Source organism: Choloepus didactylus, chromosome 2 (assembly GCF_015220235.1).
Source record: "Choloepus didactylus isolate mChoDid1 chromosome 2, mChoDid1.pri, whole genome shotgun sequence".
NCBI lineage: Eukaryota > Metazoa > Chordata > Mammalia > Pilosa > Megalonychidae > Choloepus > Choloepus didactylus.
In genome coordinates this window covers 115213220-115234911 of record NC_051308.1, presented here as the reverse complement: position 1 = coordinate 115234911, position 21692 = coordinate 115213220, and the positions used below count along the sequence as shown (strand labels likewise).

General features: G+C 45.1%; 1 protein-coding gene across 5 annotated transcripts in view; it reads right to left on the bottom strand.

Annotated features, from left to right (window-relative positions):
• The window catches only part of PI4KB (phosphatidylinositol 4-kinase beta), a 47682-nt gene extending 27975 nt beyond the window's left edge, over positions 1-19707 (bottom strand). The window contains exons 1-5 of one of the 5 annotated variants that reach the window (XM_037826013.1): positions 19290-19707; positions 11571-12507; positions 4667-4711; positions 2100-2327; positions 981-1208 (exon numbers count right to left, since the gene is read on the bottom strand). In XM_037826013.1, the coding sequence (XP_037681941.1) occupies positions 981-1208; positions 2100-2327; positions 4667-4711; positions 11571-12479 (1410 nt within the window). In that variant the 5' untranslated portion in view covers positions 12480-12507; positions 19290-19707. The remainder of the gene's footprint in view (positions 1-980; positions 1209-2099; positions 2328-4666; positions 4712-11570; positions 12508-19289) is intronic. The other 4 variants (XM_037826009.1, XM_037826011.1, XM_037826010.1 and 1 more) reach the window with 4 other exon arrangements.
• Between the last annotated feature and the right edge of the window lie 1985 nt (positions 19708-21692).

Here is a 21692-nt window from a genome sequence, read left to right as displayed (position 1 = left end):
TTTTTATTCTTACTCTTTTTTGTTGGTGGTAATGAAAATGTTCAAAAATTGATTGTGGTGATGAATGCACAACTATACAATGGTACTGTGAACAACTGATGTACACTGTGGATGACTGTACAGTTTGCGAATATATCTCAATAAAATTGAATTAAAACAAGAAATCCAAGTTCCTTTCCACAGTTTACAGGACCCTTCCTATGATCTGGCCCATGCTAACCTCACAAACCTTTTTCTTCATCACTTCCCACCCCAAAACCAATAACACTGCAGCCATACAAAATTTCTTTCAGTTCTCAAAATGTGCCAAGCTCTCTCTTACCTTCCAATCTTTGCACATGCTATTTCCTCTACCTGAAATACTCTTTGCCCAGCTAATCCCTCCCATCCTTCAGGCCTCAGCTGAAATGTTACTTCTTCCAGGAAATCTTTTGTGACTCCCACCCCAAGTTTGGATTAAGTGTTACCTCCACCCTCAGGTGCTCCCATAATGCCCCATCCTCTCCATTACAACATGGATCATACAACATACACTGCAACTACCTGACTACCGGTCTTATTCTCTCTCCTCTTAGATCACAAATTCCTTGAATTCCTTATTCACCGACACACTGTACTCAGGTCTGGCACACAGTATTTCTTTAATCAGTGAATGTATAACTGATCACTGTCTTTTATCCTAACACAACTTTAAATAGTAGATATTCAGTAAATATTTTGATTAAATTTCTTCCACTCCTCATGCCTAGAAAGATCCCCCTGATATTTAACCTGAATTCCTCCTGTAGGAAAAGACCCACCTGAATCTATTCCAGACTAGAGCTGTCCCAAGCTTTTCCCTTTCATAACCTTTAGTACCTACCCTACTCATTTGGGCACTTGCCTTAGCCTGCCTCAGGGTATGTTGTCTTGTCTCAAATTTATCAAAAGCTTCTGGAGTTTAGGTACTTTGCCCCCATTCCTCCTTGGAGCTCCCTCACCTCCACTTGTAGCTCGCCTATGTCATCCACTGACCAGGCCTCATCATCATTGTCATAGTTGGGCACAGTGCTGAAGCTGCCTGCCCGCTGCTCATGGGTGATACCACATTCAGGCAGGTTCTCCACAGACCGAGTGCTCCGGATTCGGTTCTCGGGGATCCGGGCAGGGACACTGGTGGTGTCGAAGTTTTCACATTCAAGGACTTCCACATAGATCAGGTAGGGAGCCTGGAGGAAAAGTGAGAACAGTATTTGCAGCTCACCTCCACCACTATCACCCAAATCTCAAGCCTGTTAACATACTTTGTCCTGCTGCCCCCTCCTAGCTCCAACCCTCATTCATCAGACCCCTGACACTATGAATACCATTTTTAGGGCAGGAACTTGTCCTATGAACACCTATATAAAGAATTTGTGTGAGAGAGTATACAAGTCTTCAAAAACACTTCATCTGAGCTTCAAATGCATAGATGATGCACTTGGACGAAATCACTCCCATCTATCAATTACAGCCTATACAAAAGGCCTGGAAGCCTCTGTGGGCTGACAGGGCCCAGACAGCTGCCATGAACAGAAAGCATGGGGAAAAGCTGGGAACGGTCCCAAGGACAATTCTATCCTTCCATACTTCTTCTGTAAGAAGAATCTGAACCATTGATGCTTTTTACAACCAGCAGACAATTCAGCTAATTCTCTCAATGTGAATCACACACCCTTCTCTCATTCTCTCTGCCCATTCTAATGAGAAAAGGTTTTAGAAACAAACAGAGTATTTCTCTACATTGATGTTGCTGTACCTGGAGAGTCTGAGAGTTACAGAAGGGCTGGAGAAGAGCCATCAAAATGACTGTAAAAAGGAGGTGGAGAGCAACTCTCTCCTAATACAGCAAGAGGCAAGCTTGCTGTTTTGGTCCAGGAAACCAAAGCCCAAGAAGGGGAACAGGTGGGCTCTCAAAACCACAACAGCACTAAGGGAAAGTCATGGTTGACACATACACCATGAATTATTAAGGAAGTCTAGGATATTAGCGGGGGCATCCTTGGGCATATACGCAAACCCTGGACAGTCATGGGAGTAGAGTCGGGTCACGGACAGGGTTTGGGCTAGATCCCACCTACCTTGTCCTTGGAGTTGAGGACAACAGCCTGGGTATGGGGCACACGGACCACGTGGTGGTCAAAGCCGGCAGTGGGCAGCCAGACTCGGGCGGGGAGCTTATGGTTGAGCAGAGAGAGCTCTGATATCAGGCGCTGTGTCTTCTGCTCCTTGGTGGGGAGTGTGGCCAGCCGCTTGCCAATCGCCATCAGGGACTTAATGAATTCTCGCTCAGGAGCCAGTCTGATGGGCTACAGGGTATTGGGATGAAACAGAAGAGGGTGAAGAAACCATAGAAAAAGTTGGCCCACCCACTCAGTTATTCCTGGCCATGTGGACCAGGGATCCCATTGCCAGAAGAACTACCTTTGGGCCCTAGTAGGAGGCCCCACCCCAGCCCTCTTAGGAACAGGTAGAACAGCCAGCACAATCCTTCACAGGATATTTCTCAAGTGTAAGTTGGACTATGAATCCAGCTAGGCTAGGTCACTGAGATGCACCCTCTTCTTAGACTTGAGTTCCTCAGAGGCTGTCTCAAGGCTTCAGAATGGATGGAGGGGCAGCATCCAGACAGGTTAGCCAGGGTCCCAGAGAGAAGAGCTGCTTACATCTGAAGTGCTTTACCCATCTCACAGACTTGTCCCTCTCCCTACCTGAACCCTCAGCTAGACCTCTGCGGAGGAGCTCTACAGGGCCTACGAGGCTAGGGATAGGGGCTCCAGGTCAATATTGCTCCTTTCAAAGAGGGAAGACTCTCTTCATTCAATGACTTGCTACTTTCTGTGGAATTCCCCTTCCCACCCCACAATCTCTTAAAAGAGATCAATGCACATGCAGGAGATGAGAAGAGGATGAGTAGACTTTGCGTTAATAAAGGGACAACTGAGAGGGAAAGAAAAGGAAGATGGAGAGAGCAAGTTGGGGTAGGTGGATGTAAAAAGAATAGCTTCTTTTAGCCCTTGTTGAAGGCCTGTCTCTTTCTGGACTTTTCCTTGGGTCCTCTCAGGGACTATGCTCCCCATCTTCATTTCCCGCTGGGAACTTGGGCACTTCAGTCATCCCGAGAAAGAGCAAAGTCAGTCTAGGGAGAAAGGTAGGGGTGGGGAAAAAGATGGACTTAGACATGAAGAAGCCTACATACTTCTACCATAAAGGGCATTTTAATCAAGATAGCCACCCAGCTCCCCATCCTATCTCCCTTCAGCAAGACAAGAGCAATATCTCCTCCTCTTACAGAAATAGTTTTTCACTCACCAGGCTTTTCTTTCCCTCTCTGTCTTGATTAGTTTCCTGATTGTGAATTTCTACCCTCACTCCCTCATACTGCAAAAAAAGAGCTGCTTCTGTAAGCTGGGCAGTAACAGACCCTCCTCCGCATATGCAAAAGAACCAGGGTTCAGAGGAACAGTTCACCTCTCAGACTATTCCACAGAGCGCTGGCTCAGAGCCCCACACAAGTAATGAAACAGGGTGTCTGAATCAGTCAGGAATACTTTGGGGAGACAGGTTGAAGAGATTAAGAAAGGGGAACAATAGAACTAGGCTTCTAGGGTCCCTGGAAATACCCCAGAGGCCTAACAGAGAACAGAAGGAAAGGAAGAGGAAATTTGGAGACTCACTCCTTCTTCATCCTGATCCCCCAATCCATGACCTCAGGTGGCAAATGATCATTTGAGGATGGGAACTCTTTCCCATCCTCAAATGAGCAATTGTGTTTGGGGCCCCAAGTTATGTGAGCATGTTGGAAATGTGATCTTAGGCCTCAAGAGAGAAGCTCTACCACATAGGAGATAGGGATCATGATTGAAACAGGATCAGCACAGGACATAGAAAACTGACTGGGTAGACAAATAAAAAATAAAATGTGAAAAAATCATCCAAACTCCCAGAGGGTCCAGCATTTCCTCTCACGTCTCTGCCCAGCAACAAGGTCCGAGACCCTGTGGGACCAGAGGATTACGGTTAGTCTAGAGGTTACCCAGAGGGAACACAAAAGAGAATGGGGATTAAGGAACATCCTGGGCAATAAGCTGGGAAAAGGGAAGAACTCAGACCTGGAAGAAATGTGGTTTAGGTTAAAAAAGAAAACTGGCTGTGGGGAAATAAATATTTCCTTCAGGCCAAGTCCTGCTGTCTTTTGGAGTCAGCTCACCCGGCACAGAACCTAGCATTTAGAAGACACTGAATAAACACTTGATAGTCTGATGGCAGAAGCCATGTGGGAAGGGGTTCTGGGTGGGAGAAACAGAATCCTGGTGGTTTCTGCCAACCAGCTTCTGACTCCAATCCAGAGGTAAATTCCACCTCTCTCCTAGGTGTTTGCTCCAGAGAACCAAGAGAGAGAGGCCGAGAATCACTGCATCTCAGCTGTCTCTGAGAGAAGGATTCACTGAACCCAACTCAGCCTGGAATCAGGGCAATGGCAGCAAAAAGCAGGGGACTCCTCCAGGTCAGGGAGGCTTGGGAGGCCAAGAAGGAAAGAGGCTTTTTAACTCCAGCCTGGACCTGGGGGCTCAGAAGACCTGGGAACGGAGAGGAAATGCGGCCATGAGGGGAGCCTGCCACCCAGTCCCAGCCTGGCCCCACTTACGGAACTGAATGAATTATCAATACTCTCGGTGCTGGAGGAGAGCTCCTGGGAAAGGGCCAGAGGGCAAGGGGAGAAGGAGGGGGCAGGAAGGGAGGGGGAGAGAGACAAAGGCAAAGAATTTAGCTCCAACTTGGATTATAACTGCTTCTCTTGTTTAGCTCTACCTTCCTGCTCTAATGCAAGAAAAGCCAACCCAGAAACACCAACTGCCCAGATTGCCGACACTTATGGGAGATGCTGGAAGACCAGCTCAGACTCTGAAGTCAGAAGGGTGAAGAGATTAAACAGCGTCTGTTTTTCATTTATTCCCTTCTATTCTCACCTGTCTGAGTCTTCCTTCTAGGATAAAACCCTAAAGTTGGGTCCCTAAAGAGATGAGCAGCTCTGCACTTTCAAGTTTCCCTGCTTTTTATCTACTCACATGCTTTCCACCAAACTCTTTCTGTGGGGACCACCATAGAGAGATTGAATTTAACAAGCTGCATGACCTCCATACTGGAAACCCCATCCTCTTCTGGTTTTTTGGAAACCTCAGGGAGAAAGCAGAAGAGCTAAGCTTTCAGTGTCAGGTCTACCTTCTCCTCTCTCATCAGCTTCATTATTACCCTGGGAGGCCCAGCTCCAAGAACCTACGTGACACACTCCCTTTATCCAGTGTATGGATGGATGAGTAGAAAAATGGGGACAAAAACTAAATGAAAAATAGGGTGGGATGGGGGGGTGATATGGCTGTTCTTTTTTACTTTTATTTTTTATTCTTTCTTTTATTCTTTCTGGTGTAAGGAAAATGTTCAAAAATAGATTGGGAAAAGGACAGATTCTGTATGGTCTCACTAATATGAACAGACATTAATGAACAAACTTTGGGAGTTAAAAGCTGACAACACAGGCGACCAGGAGATAGAAAGAGGGCAGAGATCAGCCATTTGATGCTGAAGGACTACAGAATGTTTAAGATTGATTGCATAGATCCAGAAATAGACAGGATAATACTGTGTGATGGTAGCACGGTACTGTAAGTACACTGAACAAAGATGTCTGTGAGTAAAGCTGAAAGAGGTGGGATAGGAGAATGTATGACACCAGAGGTAAAGATAGATGATAAAGACTGGGACTGTATAACGTGGCAAAAACTGGAGTGGCCAATGACTGTTACTAAATATACAAATATAAAAATGTTTTTGCATGTGGGAAAGCAAATGAATGTCAACCATGTAGAAATTTGAAAAAGGGATGGTATTCAGGAAAAAACATAATCAAAGCAAACTGGAGTCTATGGTCAACAGTAACATTGTAATATACCTCCATTAAATGTAACAAAGGCAATACGCCAATGCTAAATGTATATGAGAAGGGGATATAGGGGAGTAATATGGGATTCTTGGTAGTGGTGTTATTTGCTGTCCTTAGTAGTATATTGTATTGTATGACATGTTATTTTTCTTTTTATCATTTTTTCTTATTGCTAAAAAAAAAAAACAAAAAACAAAAAAAACAATTTTTCTTGTAGTAATAAGTATGTTCAAATGCTGATTGTGGTGATAAGTGTACAACTTTATGATGATACCATGAACAACTGATTGTACACTGTGGATAAATGTATGGTATGTGAATATAACTCTATAAAATTGTAGGAAAATATATATATAGGAGTAAAAGTGTTGGAGAAAACATGGTGAGAGGGATGATGCCTCACCAATATGGACTAACTACAATGTGTAAACTCAGAATTGAATCTTAGAACATAGCCTAACGTGGACACAATAATTGTAATAGTCCCTAGATCGTAAGCTCTTACAGCAGTTAACTCTATCCCTGAAGTGTAAGGCCTATCTCTAAACTTTGAGATGCTGATCCCCTAGCATATGTTGTCACAAACATTGGGACTGGCGGTTTGATGTGCTGAGCCCTCGAGCATGGGACTTGCCCTTATGAAGCTCATTACCACAAAGGAGAGTCTAAACTTGTATGTAATGGTGCCTAAGAGTCTCCCCCTGAGTACCTCTTTGTTGCGCAGATGTGGCCCTCTCTCTCTCTAACTGAGCCATCTCGACAGGTGAACTCGCTGCCCTCGCCACTACGTGGGACCTGACTCCCAGGGGTGTAAATCTCCCTGGCAACGCAGAGTATGACTCCCGAGGATGAATGTGGACCCGGCATCGTGGGATTGAGAGTATCTTCTTGACCAAAAGGGGGATGCAAAATGAGACGAAATAGTTTCAGTGGCTGAGAGATTCCAAATGGAGTCGAGAGGTCACTCTGGTGGACATTCTTATGCACTATATAGATAACACCTCTTAGGCTTTAATGTATTGGAATAGCTAGAAGTAAATACCTGAAACTACCAAACTCCAACCCAGCAGTCTGGACTCCTGAAGACAATTATATAATAATGTAGATTACAAGGGGTGACAGTGTGATTGTGAAGACCTTGTGGATCACACCCCCTTTATCTAGTGTATGGATGAGTGGAGGAATGGGGATAAAAACTAAAGGACAAATGGGGTGGGATGGGGGGATGATTTGGGTGTTCTTTTTTCACTTTTATTTTTTATTCTTGTTCTGGTTCTTTCTGATGTAAAGAAAATGTTCAGAGACAGATTGTGGTGATGAACACATAACTATGTTATCATACTGTGGACAGTGGATTATATATCATGGATGATTGTATGGTGTGTGAATGTATTTCAATAAAACTGAATTTAATAAAAAAAAAGAAATTAAAAAAAAATAGATTGGGGTGATGAATGCACAACTATATGATGGCACTGTGAACAGTTGATTGTACACCATGGATGACTGTATGGTATGTGAATATATCTCAATGAAACGGAATTAAAAAAAAAAAAAAAAAGAACCTATGTGACAAAGGGCACCCCAGACCCATGAACCTGAACCTCTGGCATAGGTGCTGGTGGGAGTAAAGGGTGAACAAATCTCATATTTACTAAACCTCCTTAAGGCTTCCTATCAGGCTATTTCATATGGCATACAAGAAATTATAATTTTTGACATAAGCTGGGGAGTTAGGTCCTAGTTAAAGCCATCTAAGAAGACTGAATAGCTGGCCAGTAGCTGGCCCCATCGCAGCCCAGGAGATGTATCTAACCATCTCCCCATCCCTGTGCCTTACTAGGAGAAAGAGATGGTGTTCAAGCTCTCATTCAGCAGCTCTGCTGTAGCCTTCATGCACAGGACCTAGGCTGGGCTCTGTTCAATAAGGTCTACCAGGGCAGAGAGAGAAACGGCATGTGTGCACAAACCTGCAGGAAAGGAGGACCTAGACAAAGTCGTGAGAGCTCCCAGGGCAGGAGGGAAGTGATTATTGAGTTTCTACTCTGGAATCAGCATTTCAAGCATCTACTTAATTCAATGCCATCATTTAATTTCTGTTCTATCTAGAGTCCCATAGTTAGGTCCTTCCTTGAGGAGCTCTTTCACTTTGGGCAGAGGTGGGAGTGAAAATTGAGGCAGTGAAGATGCCGGGGTCTATTGTGACTTAGTAGTTCAATTTCTACCCATGAGTTGGTTGGGAAGGAACAGCAGGCAGGACATTGGCTTCGTAAGCAACATTCCAGCTGATTCTTCCACAGACAGGACCCCTGTCTGACTCACTAACAGCCTTCAGGGAAGGGAGGTATATCATGACTATATATATGTCATGACCTGCTCCTTATCCCTGGACTTGAGTCACTCATACTAAGTCAGCTCCATGGAGTAAATCTGAGACCAAGCAGCTGACGTCACATCATATCAGGCTAGAAGGCCCACTGGGGCTTCCTGTGTGATATGCAGCAGATTCCTCTGTACAAAGGTGATAGTCCTGAAAAGACAAAGTCAATCTACTAAGAGATTATTATGCAGGGGTGGGGTGGGGGTGTTACCTAAATCATTCTCTGTTGCCTGAACCCCTACGCCATGCCAAACTATTTACCATTTGGTTACAGATAGGAAGGAAAAAGTACCTGAGCAGAGTTCCCTGACTAGGCAGATCTAAAACTACTTTGAGGGGGGCAGGCTTTGGGGGTGGGGGTGATAAAAGATGGGAGAAATACATGCTGGAGCTCTCTGTGAGGGAGAGTGTAAAGGATTCCTCTCTGAAAGAAAACAGACTTTCTATGAGATCTGGGCAGAAAAGAGCTCTACAGGGAGACTCTAGGCAGGAAGAGAACTGTACAAGCAGTCCCTGGGCTGCTTCCCTGAGTTCTTACTTCATCCTCCCGGAGCTCCTCCACCAAGGGTAGGAATGTAGGTTTAAACTCAGAACCTAAAGGGAAAGCAAGAGATGGGGAGCCAAGCATCAGTCTCACCCAGAGAGTCTCCTTCTAGAGTGTCTCTGCTCAGGCCTCAGAAAATTATGTACTTTGTTTTAATAAGATGTGTGTTTCCTGCTTAGGGACAGGAAATAGCTTTTCAAGGGAATCACAAACTAAACACTTCCCTAGTTTACGGTGTTTCCATTATCACCTTGTAAGTTCCTAAGGAGCAGGTACTGCTTCATTTACCCTTCCATTCTCCACTGATTCTAGCACAGGGCTTTGCACACTGAACAAGCTCAATAACTATTTGTAGAATGAATGAATGCTGCATGATAGAGTAGAAGAAGGAGTAGAAGGAAAACAAATCTCCTTGGTATTTGGGGGACAGAGGCCTTGACAAACATACTCTCAAAATTCCAAAGGGGTTCAGAGAGCCTTCCTGTGCTGAAGATTCCAATGCTTAGATTCCTAGTGATATTTATAATTATTCTCTCTCTCACGATCACATTTCCTGAGTAGCCAGAGTAGATTCAAGTTTCTAGTTCTGCCAGCATCAGATAACCGATGAGTGCCTGGGGATGTGCTATCTCCTTCCTTTCTTGGATACAGTGATCCAAGATCAGGAGCCAAGTTGGCAAGAATGACAGCTGGAGAACACACCCTAGAAGATGGTAGGACTCACAGAGTACCTGTCTCTTAGTGCCTTCCATAATCCCATCCAGGTGCAGGACTAAGATGTGAGGAAGAGGGACCAAGGACATCATTACAGCCTAAGAAAAGCTCTAAGGCCTCAGCTCTCCCAGTCCTAAGATGAAAACTACAAGATAGATACAGAGAAAAGTCAAGTCTGACAAGAGGCACCAAGGGATTCACATCCAGTTGCTTACACTTACACTGCTGCAGGCAAGAGGAAGCAGCTCCCAAACCCTTCATGATATTAGTTTCATCAGAATCTGGATGATTCTTCCTGCTCTGCAACCAACTACCTTCATGACCCTGGCTTCCCCTGCCAAGTTCAACCATACATAGAAATGGTCCATTCTAGTTCTGAGGACAGCTTTGGCTCTGCCTGTGCATGGATGTGAAAGTCTAGATGGCCAAGGCCTGGGCCTTTTCTCCCTAAATGGCCTCTTATGGTTAGGAGGCCCAGAAAAACTTAGCAGGAGGACTTGGGCAAACAGATGCTGAGAAACAGCCAAGGCAGCCCAGCTGAATTACTATGAGCACCAGCTCTGAGCCTGAGTCTTGTCTGACATTCTTTAATTGAGAGATTTGGGGGGGAATCACCTAACCTTTCTAAGTTTCAGTTTTCTTATTGGTAAAGTAATATCTGTCTCTTACGGTTGAGGATTCAATGTAAAGTACTTGCCACAATGCCCAGCACATAATAAGTACTCAGTAAATGTTGACTCTTTTAGCTTTACTATTATTCTTAGTCTAGGTCAACAACTGGACTAAATTATAATAAAATACCTAATTTCCAGAGAGTGCAGACTCTGTATTCTCCCTCCCTGCCTTTTCTCTTCCCTGATTACTCTGACCTCTCCCTTGTTGAAAGAAGTTTCATTGTACAAGAAAAGTGGGTGGGTTATGTGCCCCACAGAGGCAGATACTAGGACCATGGCTATGTGCGATTTCCAACAAGTGCAAATTCCTTAGGCTTTTCTCCCTTCCTTCCTAGGCTGGGCTGGCAGCCAGGATGAGAGCCTGGCCAGTGTTGAGTCAGAGGGGAGGACTGGGGCACCACTGTCTAGCTGGGACACCAGGTCACCAACACTTGGTTGTCCCTTGGGCAACTTCCTCAGCTATCTGCCCAGATGTGGAGTGGAGGGTGGGTGTAATCTACTGATGTGCTCATCTGCTCCCTGCTCTGTATCCTAAAGTGGATACCCACAACTGTTGCTGTAGCTTCCAGTTCTTCCCAGCCACCAGATCCTTGACTAGGTACACTGGGCATGCCTGAGATTTCCTCCATACCAAGACTGCTTCCTCCTTCTCTTTGTCCTTGTCCCAAATGAAATAGGAAAGATATCAGCAAGACACCCCTCCCACGAGGAAAGACATGCAGGAGGGCATTCTGCAGATACCTTAGTTATAGGGAATGAATCCTACCTAACCTTATGTCAACAAAAAGCAGGATCATCGGTGGGGGTTGGGAGAAATGGATTACTGGAGGAGTGGACAGGAGAATGAAGCGGATGTTCTATTTAATATTCCCTCCCCCGACACACACAAAGATGACAGTCTCTTTTCCTCCCCCATGATTGCTGCTCTAAGAGGCTCTGGTAGATATCCCAGGTCAAGTCAGGGAGAGTCTCTGCCACAGTTCTTAGTAAGAAATTAACAGAATGGCAGAAGAGTTTAGTAAAAACAATGGATAGAGCCAGGAGTATCAGCCTTGTCATTAACTAGCTATATGACCCCGGGCAAGTCACTTTATCTCTCTGGGTCTCCAAGTTCTTCCTTTGTAAAATGAGGCAGTTGGAATACATGAATTATAAGGTCTTTTTCCATTCTAACATTTCATGCTTTTATCACAGTGAAATGAAACAGAGGGAAGGAGAGAAAAGGACAGAATAACCAGACATCCTGTCTCCATGCAGCTCTCTGTCACCTTGCCCCTCTGTTCATCCCCAGAATTTTACCTCATCTTCATTCTCCACTTTAGGGTTGCTGGCTGTTCGTTTCAGGTTGCTGCTGAGACTTATGCTGGCGGTGGCATCTGACTTAGAGCGCTGGTGAGTCCTTTTAGAGGGAGACAGCCCTGTGTCAGGGGCTGGGCTCAGGGAGGGCAGGTCCCTCTTTCGGTGAGCTGGTTTCAGCTCATCGGAGAGGATCAGCTTCCGTAGTTTGGTCCCACGGGAGTGTCGTTGAGTGGAAATGTGCATGTCCGAAGAGTAAGCCCCCAGCAAAAGGGCACACTGGAGGGAAAAGTTAATGCTCTGGCGACACCGGTGGACTATATAGGGCTTGATGGCATCACCCACGTCTTCATCCATGTGGATGTACATGTTAAGCAACTGGGGCAGATAGAAGTCCACGTCCTCATTGCGAAAGCAGAAGAGCCGGTTGCCGATGTAGGCTTGTACTCCAGGCTCCTTGGAATTATACAGGTATGAAATGGCCATGGAGATGTCAAATAGTTTTGATTCAAACAGCCTCAGCAACCAAGACTGTTTGGCTGAGTTGTTCTGCCGTCGCCTTCTTGCTCCCTTGGCTGTGCCTGAGGCTACCGTGGCCCCCATCTCATCTTCCTCCTCCCTTATCTGGGCAGGTGGATCGTCTAGGCAACGTATCTCACTGTCCATACCATCCCCATTGACCAACTCCAGTGGGGTGCCTCTGCTAGAGACCGCCATGCCTCCATGCAAAAGCTTCACTTTCTCCAGCACCTCCTGGCAGGCCTTCTGGGCCACCTCAGGGTCAATCACTGATAGTTCCCCGACCCCCTCCGTGATGACGCTTAGCAAGGAGCCCCCACTATTCCCTGGTGGGCCAGGAATGGGCTCAGAAGTTGGCTTCAGGGGGGCGGGCTCCACTATTGTGTCTCCCATGGCCACAGCCAGACTTCGAGCGTCCAAGCTGCAGAAGGAGGGAGGAAGAAAGGAAAAGAAAGGGAGACACATACACACACTGGTTAGCGGTGCCATCCCCAGGTCTTCCCTTCTCCATGAAGCCTTCCCAGGCACCTCCTCTCAAAATCAGATGACAAGTCTTCTCCTCCCAGGAAGTTTTCCCTGACTACCTCCATTTCTGATCACTGTCATTACTCTTCATTCCTTCTGTTCTTAGTTACTCAGTTTAGCCTCTGTTCTTGTGTTTGCAAAAGGTTGCTTTATATGTTACGTTTATACAGATTTACAAATTCTTCAGACACACTGGGAAGCAATTCTGGTCTTATTCCCTTGTCCTTCTTCAGATACATTTCTATCTTCTTGCCCTTCCCATGTCTCCCTTTAGATGCCTGCAATAACCTTTTTCTTTTCCCCTTTAAACTGTATTCCCTTACTCACATAACACCCTACACAACAGGCCCTGGACACCACATCTTAATTTAGCATTAAAATCTTGATGTATTTTTTCTAGTTAGACACATTCTTACCTTGCCTTTTAGACTCAAAGTTCCCAGGGAATAAGGGCCAGCAAACACCATGGCAGGCTTCACTTAGAAGAGAACAGTTCTAAAACAACCATCATCAACTCTGCTGAAGTTGTGCCATACCTCTGCTTGTCTGATTTCATAACGTCATACCTTCCCTCTCCAGTGCCGTGGCAGCTGAAGTATAATGGAAAGAGCCCTGGACTTGCAGTCAGACAGGCAGAGGTTCAAAATTCTGGCTCTGCCATTATGAGATGCATAAATTTATGCAAGTCATTTACCTTCTGAGTTTGTTTCCTCAGCTGCAAACTGGGAATAACATTTCTACTTCTCATTGTTGCTGTGTGGAATAAATATCTTCATGTACATAGTGGATCTAGCACAGACCCTGGCAATAGTAGTACTCAATAAATGCTAGTTGAATCTTAATCATCTAAAAGGCCAGTATGCAGTGTGTGCATGTGTATGCAATCCATATAAATATTGTTTACTACTTTTCCCACTGTTATACACATACAGTCTAAGAACTGGAGGGGCTCTGGGATGGCAAGAAGAAATCAGGCTGGGACTCATGAGTCTAGAACTTCCAAAGAAGAGGGAGAAACAGGAATCACAAGACTAAGAACTCTTCCCTGGAGGGGCTCTTGGGAGGAAATTCAGTGCTGACAAAAGCCCCTGCCATCCAAGAACTATTCTTAAGAGTGTCACCAAATTCAGATCAGGAGAATTAGTACTGAAGAGAAGGAAATTTTAGAGTGATCCAGATGAGGAGAATCATTGCAGTACAGGAGGAAATTTCAAGGCAGAGACTGGAAGAGGCACACTGTTAACGTCTCATCAACCACACACACACAAGAGTGTGAGCAAGAGCAAGGCGGAAGCTTTTGGAGAGTTGGACTGAAGGGGATTTTCAACCATTAGTGTAATAACCTTTGACCCTGGTGACCTGGGTGCATATATTTTGGGTAGGTGGAAGGAGGTTCAAGATATGAATTATTCAGTCACTCATTATCTCTAGGAAGCCTCCCTTTCCACCCTTCCAGTGCCTCTTCTTGTACCTCTGAAATGTTAAGAGTTTAGTCTGATCTGACCAACATCTAGTCCAGTTCCCTCCCTCCCATCAGTTACCACCCAAGTCTTGCCATGAACTCTTCTGTTCTCACAGATCACTAAATGGTGTATTCCCATTTCTTTCTCTCTCAAATCTGTCAAGCAAGAAGTTCATCTTTAAATTTAATTTCCTGAAGCAGTCTGAGCTTGGTTATCAGTATGAAGGTGGCAACCTTTTCACTATGCTCCCTCCAAAACTTAGGCAGTGCCCTCTGAGCAGTAGAAACAGCACAGCTGCCTAGGTGGATCTGTCTCTACTTGCAACTGTGGGTTGCAAAGGATTAATAAGGAAGCTTTAATCATTCTCTGCCACACCTTTGCAGGGCACTCTGCACCAGTCATTGTAATGCAACTGGGACTACCTACCTTTTAGATCTGCTTAGAAAATCATGATAGCCTACAAAAATTCTCAATTGTTCTATACAATCAACTCTCTTTTGTCTCAATTTCTCTACACTTGATATATCCTTCCCTTTTCCTCTATTTCAGAAACTTTGAAGTCACCTCTCTTATCCCATAGGCGAAAGGAGAAAACCTCCCAGAGCTCAGTTAGGAACCCCATATCACAATATTCAGGGAACTTTACCACTGAAAAGACACCCCCCCACCCCACCCATTCAGCAGCCTTCACGCCCCAGGGAATCAGACAATGCCAGAAGATGCAGCTCAACCAGACTCCTCTGCTACAGGAAACCACTAAACTGGAGCTGGGCCTCCCTCCTGGCCTCTGTGGAATTCAGGGACTGCCCTCATCTGAAGTAAGTTATTGGGGGTGGGGGGCGGGGGTGGAAGATTGCTGAAGGGATTAAGGAGGCTTTGGCAATTTAGACAGGAAGAAATAGGAAAGGGATTCTCCAAAACCTAAACTCAGATACGGTCAACATCAATTCATTTTCAAATGCAGAAAAAAGTATAGCTTTGACGGGTAAGCATTCTCAAGAAAGTGAAAGAGCTAGAAAGCCAAAGAGTAAAGGAACAGGTTCTGCATTCACCACTCTTCCCCTTGTGAGAAGAATAAGAAAAAAAGTGAAAGAAGAAAATCCAAACATTTAATATCAAATGGTTCCTGTGACCCTCACAGGTAATATTACCCTCCATTCACCCCCTAACAAGGATGTTCAAACAACTGTGCCCAAAGAAGCTCCACACTTCATATTGGGAGCCTAAACTGACCTTCCAGTAAGACTGGGATATTGATGGCGCCTTCCCTGCTTTGAGCCTACCAGCTGGCTCCTAGAAAGGGGGGTGTGGGAGTGTTGACGACTGACCAGGCTCCATGTTCATGTCTGGGCAATGTAGGGAATCCTGGCCTGAGCAACAGGAGTTTGTTACAGGTCAGAGCAGAGTAGAGAAGCAGTTGGACAGCATACAGAGCATAAAGAGCATGCAGGTGTTTTGTGTGACTGAGCATTTAAGTACCTGTCTGCAGGGAAAGACTCTGAGAGGAGGCTGCTATCACTTAATCTAGCTCCTCACTTACCATCACGGAAGATTCTAAGCAACCAGTCTTCCCATGGTCTCCATGAAAAGACTTACTAGGTTGGTCTTTGTTAGGACAGGATGGTAATGAGCTCCAAATCAATCTCCTCACCCAGCTAATCACCATGCTCTTATTCAAATCTTTCTCCATGGACTATGGATTGATTCTAACTAGCCCTGATATTTTTATATGTATTTTCTTAGAATGGTCTTTGAAAGATCATTTGATCTAGAGATCTGCTTCCAAGCAGACAGATGAGTTCAATTTTTCTCCTTTTAAAAGATCCCTATGATACTGTGAACAATCAAATGCATACTTTGTTTCGTATGACTGCATAGTATGTGAATATATCTAAATAAAATGAATTAAAAAAAAAAGATCCCTATGAGATGGATCATGTGGGGCGGAAAAAATGATAGGGGTGCTAATATCATCATCCTACAAAGTGGGTAGTTGAGAACAAATATTGTAGGATTCCATTTACATGAAATATTTAGAATAAGCAAATTCACAGAGACAGAAAGTAGATTACAGGTTACCAGGGGCTGGGGGAGGAGGGATAGGAGATAAAATAGTTTCTGTTTTGGGTGATGAAAAAGTTTTGGTGGTGTCGGTAGCACAACATTGTGAATGTAATTAATGTCACTGAACTGTACACTTAAAATGATTAAAATGGTAAATTTTATGTTATATATTTTACCACAAAAAAAGGTTAATGGACAAGAAAGGGAGGTTCAAATATATTATCTGAAATTACATAGGTATCCAGTAGAAGAAATAAAAATAAAGACAATTTTATAAACAGGGAGTATTAATTCTCTAAAGCTAAATCCTCTTATATAACAATAAACTAAGAAATGGAAACACAAGCATTTTATCTAAAATAATGGTGATACCTTTCAGAACTAAACCCTGAGATAATTAAGAGGTTAACTCTGAGGGAGTAGGAGTAAGGATGAGTGGAAAGGGACTGCTGCTTTTCATCAACTCTTAAGTACCATTGGATTTGTTACCATGTATTCGTTTAATACTAAAGAGACTCCGTATCACCCTAGGCTGCCTGTTCTGCTGTTGAGAAGTTCTTCCTCATGTCTTAAGGTCTAACTCAAACCTTTCTTTAAAGAGGTCTCAGATCATCTTTCCCTTTTGTCCTCAATGGTAAAGGTGGAGATTTGAGTATTCCTTTTTCCTTGTAGAAATTCAGGGAAGCAGTCAAGCAGGCTCCAAGGTCCACCAGGAACCAGATAAATGCTTTCCCAAGGCCCCAGGGAAGGGGGCAGAATTAATAGGGGAGAGGGCATTCTTAAACTACCAGCAGGAAGGTAAGCAGGGCAGTGGTCTCAGGGTAGTTAAGTCAATATTGAATCAGTCTAAGAGCTCTCCATGCAGGCCATGGAGCTGGTATAAGCAGATTCCAGCCAGACAGCCCAAGCCAGCTCTGGGAGCTCCTGCTGAAAAAGACAGATGGCAAAGAAAGCAACCTGCATGCTCACCTGTCTCTGAACTGTTCCTCATTCCCTCCCCAAACCCCAAAGGCACTTCGGCTAGGTCCTCCCTTGTCCCATGATAATTCTTGAAAGATTCCTCCCAAACCTCTTCCCAAAATCAAAGAATCTCAATTTGTGGCTCTGCAAGGTATTCAGCAAATATGTTCTCACCACGAGGTGTGAACCCAGCTCTAAGGAGAAAGCAGGCAAACTAGAGGAAATATGATTTCTAGTTGGGGATGGTTCCAAGCAGTGAAGTTGTTCCTAAAAAGGAAGATGAATTGAGGAGACTACACTCTTAAAGAGGAGGGAGACAAGGGAGAAGTGGGACAAGGCTACTTCAGAACAGGCCTAGAGTCAGAGGATGAATGGAACTTCACATGCCCTTTTCACACGCCAAGAGAGAGACACAGCATAGAAGGCAGCAACTACTTTCCCAAGATCTAGCTCACTACAAGTTTTCTTTTCCAGTCAGTTTCCTCAAAAGGCTTTCCCACAAACATACTTTCCACCTATAGAATCAGGAGCTATGGATCAAGCAGGGGAGGAACTACCACAGGTGGTCAGCAGCTTTATGCAGTGGGATAAAAGCAAAGCAGATGAAAGAAGCAGGACTGGAGCTTGTCTTTCAAACTGACTTACTCCCATGGCTGTAGACTAGAAAGATTTGACAGACCAAGATGAAGGAGAAGTCTTAGGACTATTAAACCACTACTAATACACAGAACGTTCTACAAATAAACCAAGTCAAATTTTCCCCCAACCCACATCCTGCCACTACTGCACTGATGCCTAAAGAGTGGGCCATTTTCCCAAGAAGGTAACTCTAGAGGTCAAATAAGGAAGTCACATGCTGAACCCAGGAGTCCTGATTCTGAATGTATAAGTTCTTTCCACTGTCTCACGTTCCTTTTCCCAGTTACCCCTAACCCCATCTCTGGCCTGTATTCTCATGGAATCAACCAAAACTATGCTAGTAAGTCACAGACACCTCAACTTATTCCTCTTGGACACCGATAGGGGTGGGAAGACACTCTATTCTGTGAAACCTTTAAAACAAGCCTAAAATTATACAATCCAAAACAAAATTTCTCGCCACCTCATTCAGTTTCCATCTGAGCCCGTGCATTCCTCCTACTGGCTGCTCCTGAATAATCAACAAAGTGCAATATGATAGGGACATCTTCAAAATTTGCTCCATCCTTCAAAGACCCTTCTGTCCTGAAAACCCTAAGAAAGCTGAGGCTCCCCCTCCTCCCAACACATTTTCTTCTTATTTGATCCTGAAATAAGTGGTATGTGAAGATAGAGTATGACATAGACTACATAGAGACCACAGGAAAAACGGAACCAAGTATCACAAGGATCAGCAAAATCCTTGAAACCTGAGGGAGAAGGCATCAAAGAAACCCGAACAGGAAGGGGCGTTGTCAGATCTCTCTCCGTAAGGAACACAAACCTCCAGAGGAAGGGAGATTTAGGGGCGGAGGTGGGGGTGGTGAAGCTAAAGAAAGTTACAGGGGTCATACAGCACCCCAAAGAAGGGTAAGGATTACGGTCAAAGTAGAATGCAAATGGTACTTTGGGAATGATGATAAGGACCTGAGATCTCTTAAGGAGAGGAGAATAGAAGACTCTTGGAAGCCAGGAATTGGGTGGTGGGTGGCGGTGAGGTAATGGAATCAGAAGAAGCAGAGGAAGAGAGGGCCACAATTTTAAGCTCAGGCAAATGGGAACCCAATGCCAAGGTTATACAGCGACTTCGGAGAAAAGGGGCAAAACAGGAATAGGAATAAAAGCGGGGTCCATGGGAAAGGTTTTGGGCAGAAGCACAGACGACAAGGAACGACAAACAAGGATGGGTATTATATATAGTAGGCGTCCTAACGTGGAAAGGGTTCAAGACGTAAAAGATAATGATTCGGAACCGAGGCAACAGGGATGGGGGTGGGGGGGATCCCCGGGGCAGGGGGAGGAGCTAAACAGAAGAGGAAGCCAAAAAGCAGAGGAGGACCCCCAGGCCTGAGAGGAAAGGGTGGAGAAGGAACCCGGGGTGCAGCTGCCACCAGGAGGGTAGTTTTGTAGTAGAACCCAGGTTGGGGGAAGGCTGTGCGGGACAGGATATGAGAGGGACCCCCTCCACCACCACCAGACGGTAAGGAAGACTCACGGGAGAAGAGTCGCTTACCTCTGGGGACTCCCGCGGAGGGGGTGCGGGCAGTCGGAGTCGGGCTGCCGGAGTCGGGCTGCCGGCACCGCTGCCTCAGCAGCAGCGACCGCTCCCGGGATCCATTGGCCGCCTCCGCTTCCCTGACAGCGGCCGCGGCGGCCGCACCAGGCCCCGGCTACGGCTGCCCTCGGCGCTGCCTGAGGGGGCCTTCACGCTGCCTCAAGTTCAACCGAGCCACACAACCTCCTCTTCTTCCCTCCGCAAAACCAAGACAAAAAGAAAAATCCCAGCCGGTCTCGATGTGAGATTCCTCTCCTGAGTCCAAGACTCTGCTTTCCGGGATATACTTCTCTGCTGCCCCGATGCTCAGGACCCTACCGATCCCATAATAACCTAAGAAGTCGGGTGAGCTGCCCGGAACGTGCCTGTTCAGAAAAAGAAAAGGGGGCGGGGCAGAGATATTTGGAGCCTAGAGTAGGGGAGAGGGCGAAGGGAGGAGCCTACGGATGAGAGGTGGGGCCAATCCCTGTGAGGCGGACCTAAGAGACTGCGTTTGCAGAGGCTAAGGAAGCCGAGAGGGAAGTAAATTTGCAGAATAAGGGGTAAGGTTTCCCGATGGTGAGCACAGAGTTGCGGGGCTGGCAAGCGGGCATGGGTACCTTGTTAAAGGAGAAGTAAGAGATATATTGCATACTTCCACATGTACATAAGCGTGCAAATTGTATGAAAATGAGCCCGTTTGAGTAGGCAACCGAGTTACTGTAATTACTCTCCATGGCATTACCCCCTCCCCTATTCCGCACTACTTTCAAGCTAGTCAGGTCGTAGGATAGACGCTGGTGATCTAGAGGGGAGGGGTGAATGAGGGAGGACCGGCAGGGAAGATAGGCACCCTCGTTACCCATTTCCTAGTCATCTTTAAGGATGACGCCAAGATTATGCCCTTTATCGCTTCGGGAATGGCACGACCCAACCACGTCAGTCTCTTGCCGTTAGCCGCCCGACTCGAGGCAGCGGTTCTGCCTCCGAGGTCACCACTTGCCTGGGCAGCCTTTGGCCTCCAGCTTCCGGACGTCGAGCCCTCCCGGGAGGGGCTGGACAGGGCCAGGTTGGAAGAGGTGAGTGAAATGACAAAGACTTGAAGAGCACAATCCCTCCTTTCAAACAAAACAATACCATATAATACAACAAATAAAAACACTCCTGCAAATGGACGTTTGGTGTGGGTTTTGTGTGTTTGCTGGTTAGCATTATTATTTGAGAGCCTCCTCCCTCCTCAGAACCTCCTTCCCCAAATCTTAGTACAGCCTTACTTAATATTCTACACCGAAGGCTAGTTATTTGAATCCAGATCGTGGATGCCGCCTTCCTGCCACTCCCAGGCTGCTTGATTTGGAATGATTGATTTATCCTCTTTGAACCTCAGGTTGCATGTCTGCAAAGTGGATGCAGTAATATTAATGCCTTACAGGGTTTTGTGAGGATGGAGAGAGAGTACCAATTACTCCTATAGTACCATTCTACTGTTACTGGTACAGTACAGTAGGTGGACGAAAAGAGGGTCACTGCTTCAGGGTTTAATTGGATGGCAGAATAAAGAATAATAGCTTGAAAACACCTGCTAAAAACATGTAGCATGTACAAATGTAGAACAAATGGTGTCTAATTGCTGAGGAAACAGAGGAGTTTAGTTAAATTAATATAGGAGGTGTAACCATACAGTGTATGGTGAATGAATGCAGGAAAGTCTTCTCAGAAATATTGTAAGCCAGGTCTTAGAAGAGATGTTGGCAATTGTACACTTTGGATGATTGTATAGTATGTGAATATATTTCAGTAAGATTATATTAAAAATAAATATTACTCTTCGATCCAGCAATTTCACTTCTCGGTATATACCCGGAAGATCTGAAAGCAGTGACATGAACAGATATTTGCACACCAATATTCATAGTGGCATTATTCACAATAGCCAAGAGATGGAAACAATCCAAATGTCCTTCAACAGATGAGTGGATAAACAAAATGTGGTATATTCACCCGATGGAATACTACCCAGCAGCAGGAAGGAACGAGGTTGTGAAACATAGGACAACATGAATGAATCTTGAAGACATAATGCTGTAAGAAATAAGCCAGACACAAAAAGAGAGATATTGTATGTTACTGCTGTGAACTCTGTGAAAAATGTAAAATAAATAGTTTATATTGTAGAATGTAGGGGACCTAGCGATAGCAACTAGTGAAGGGAGAACGATAATCTAATAACAGTTAAATTATGGAGGGTAATCTTAATGTTATGGGAATGCTCAGGAATGACTATGGTTTGTTAATTTTTGGGGGCTGTGATAGGAACATGTTGGAAGCATTGTAGTTATTTTAGGTTGTTTTTCTTATTCCTTTGTCTGGTTATGGTTTGTT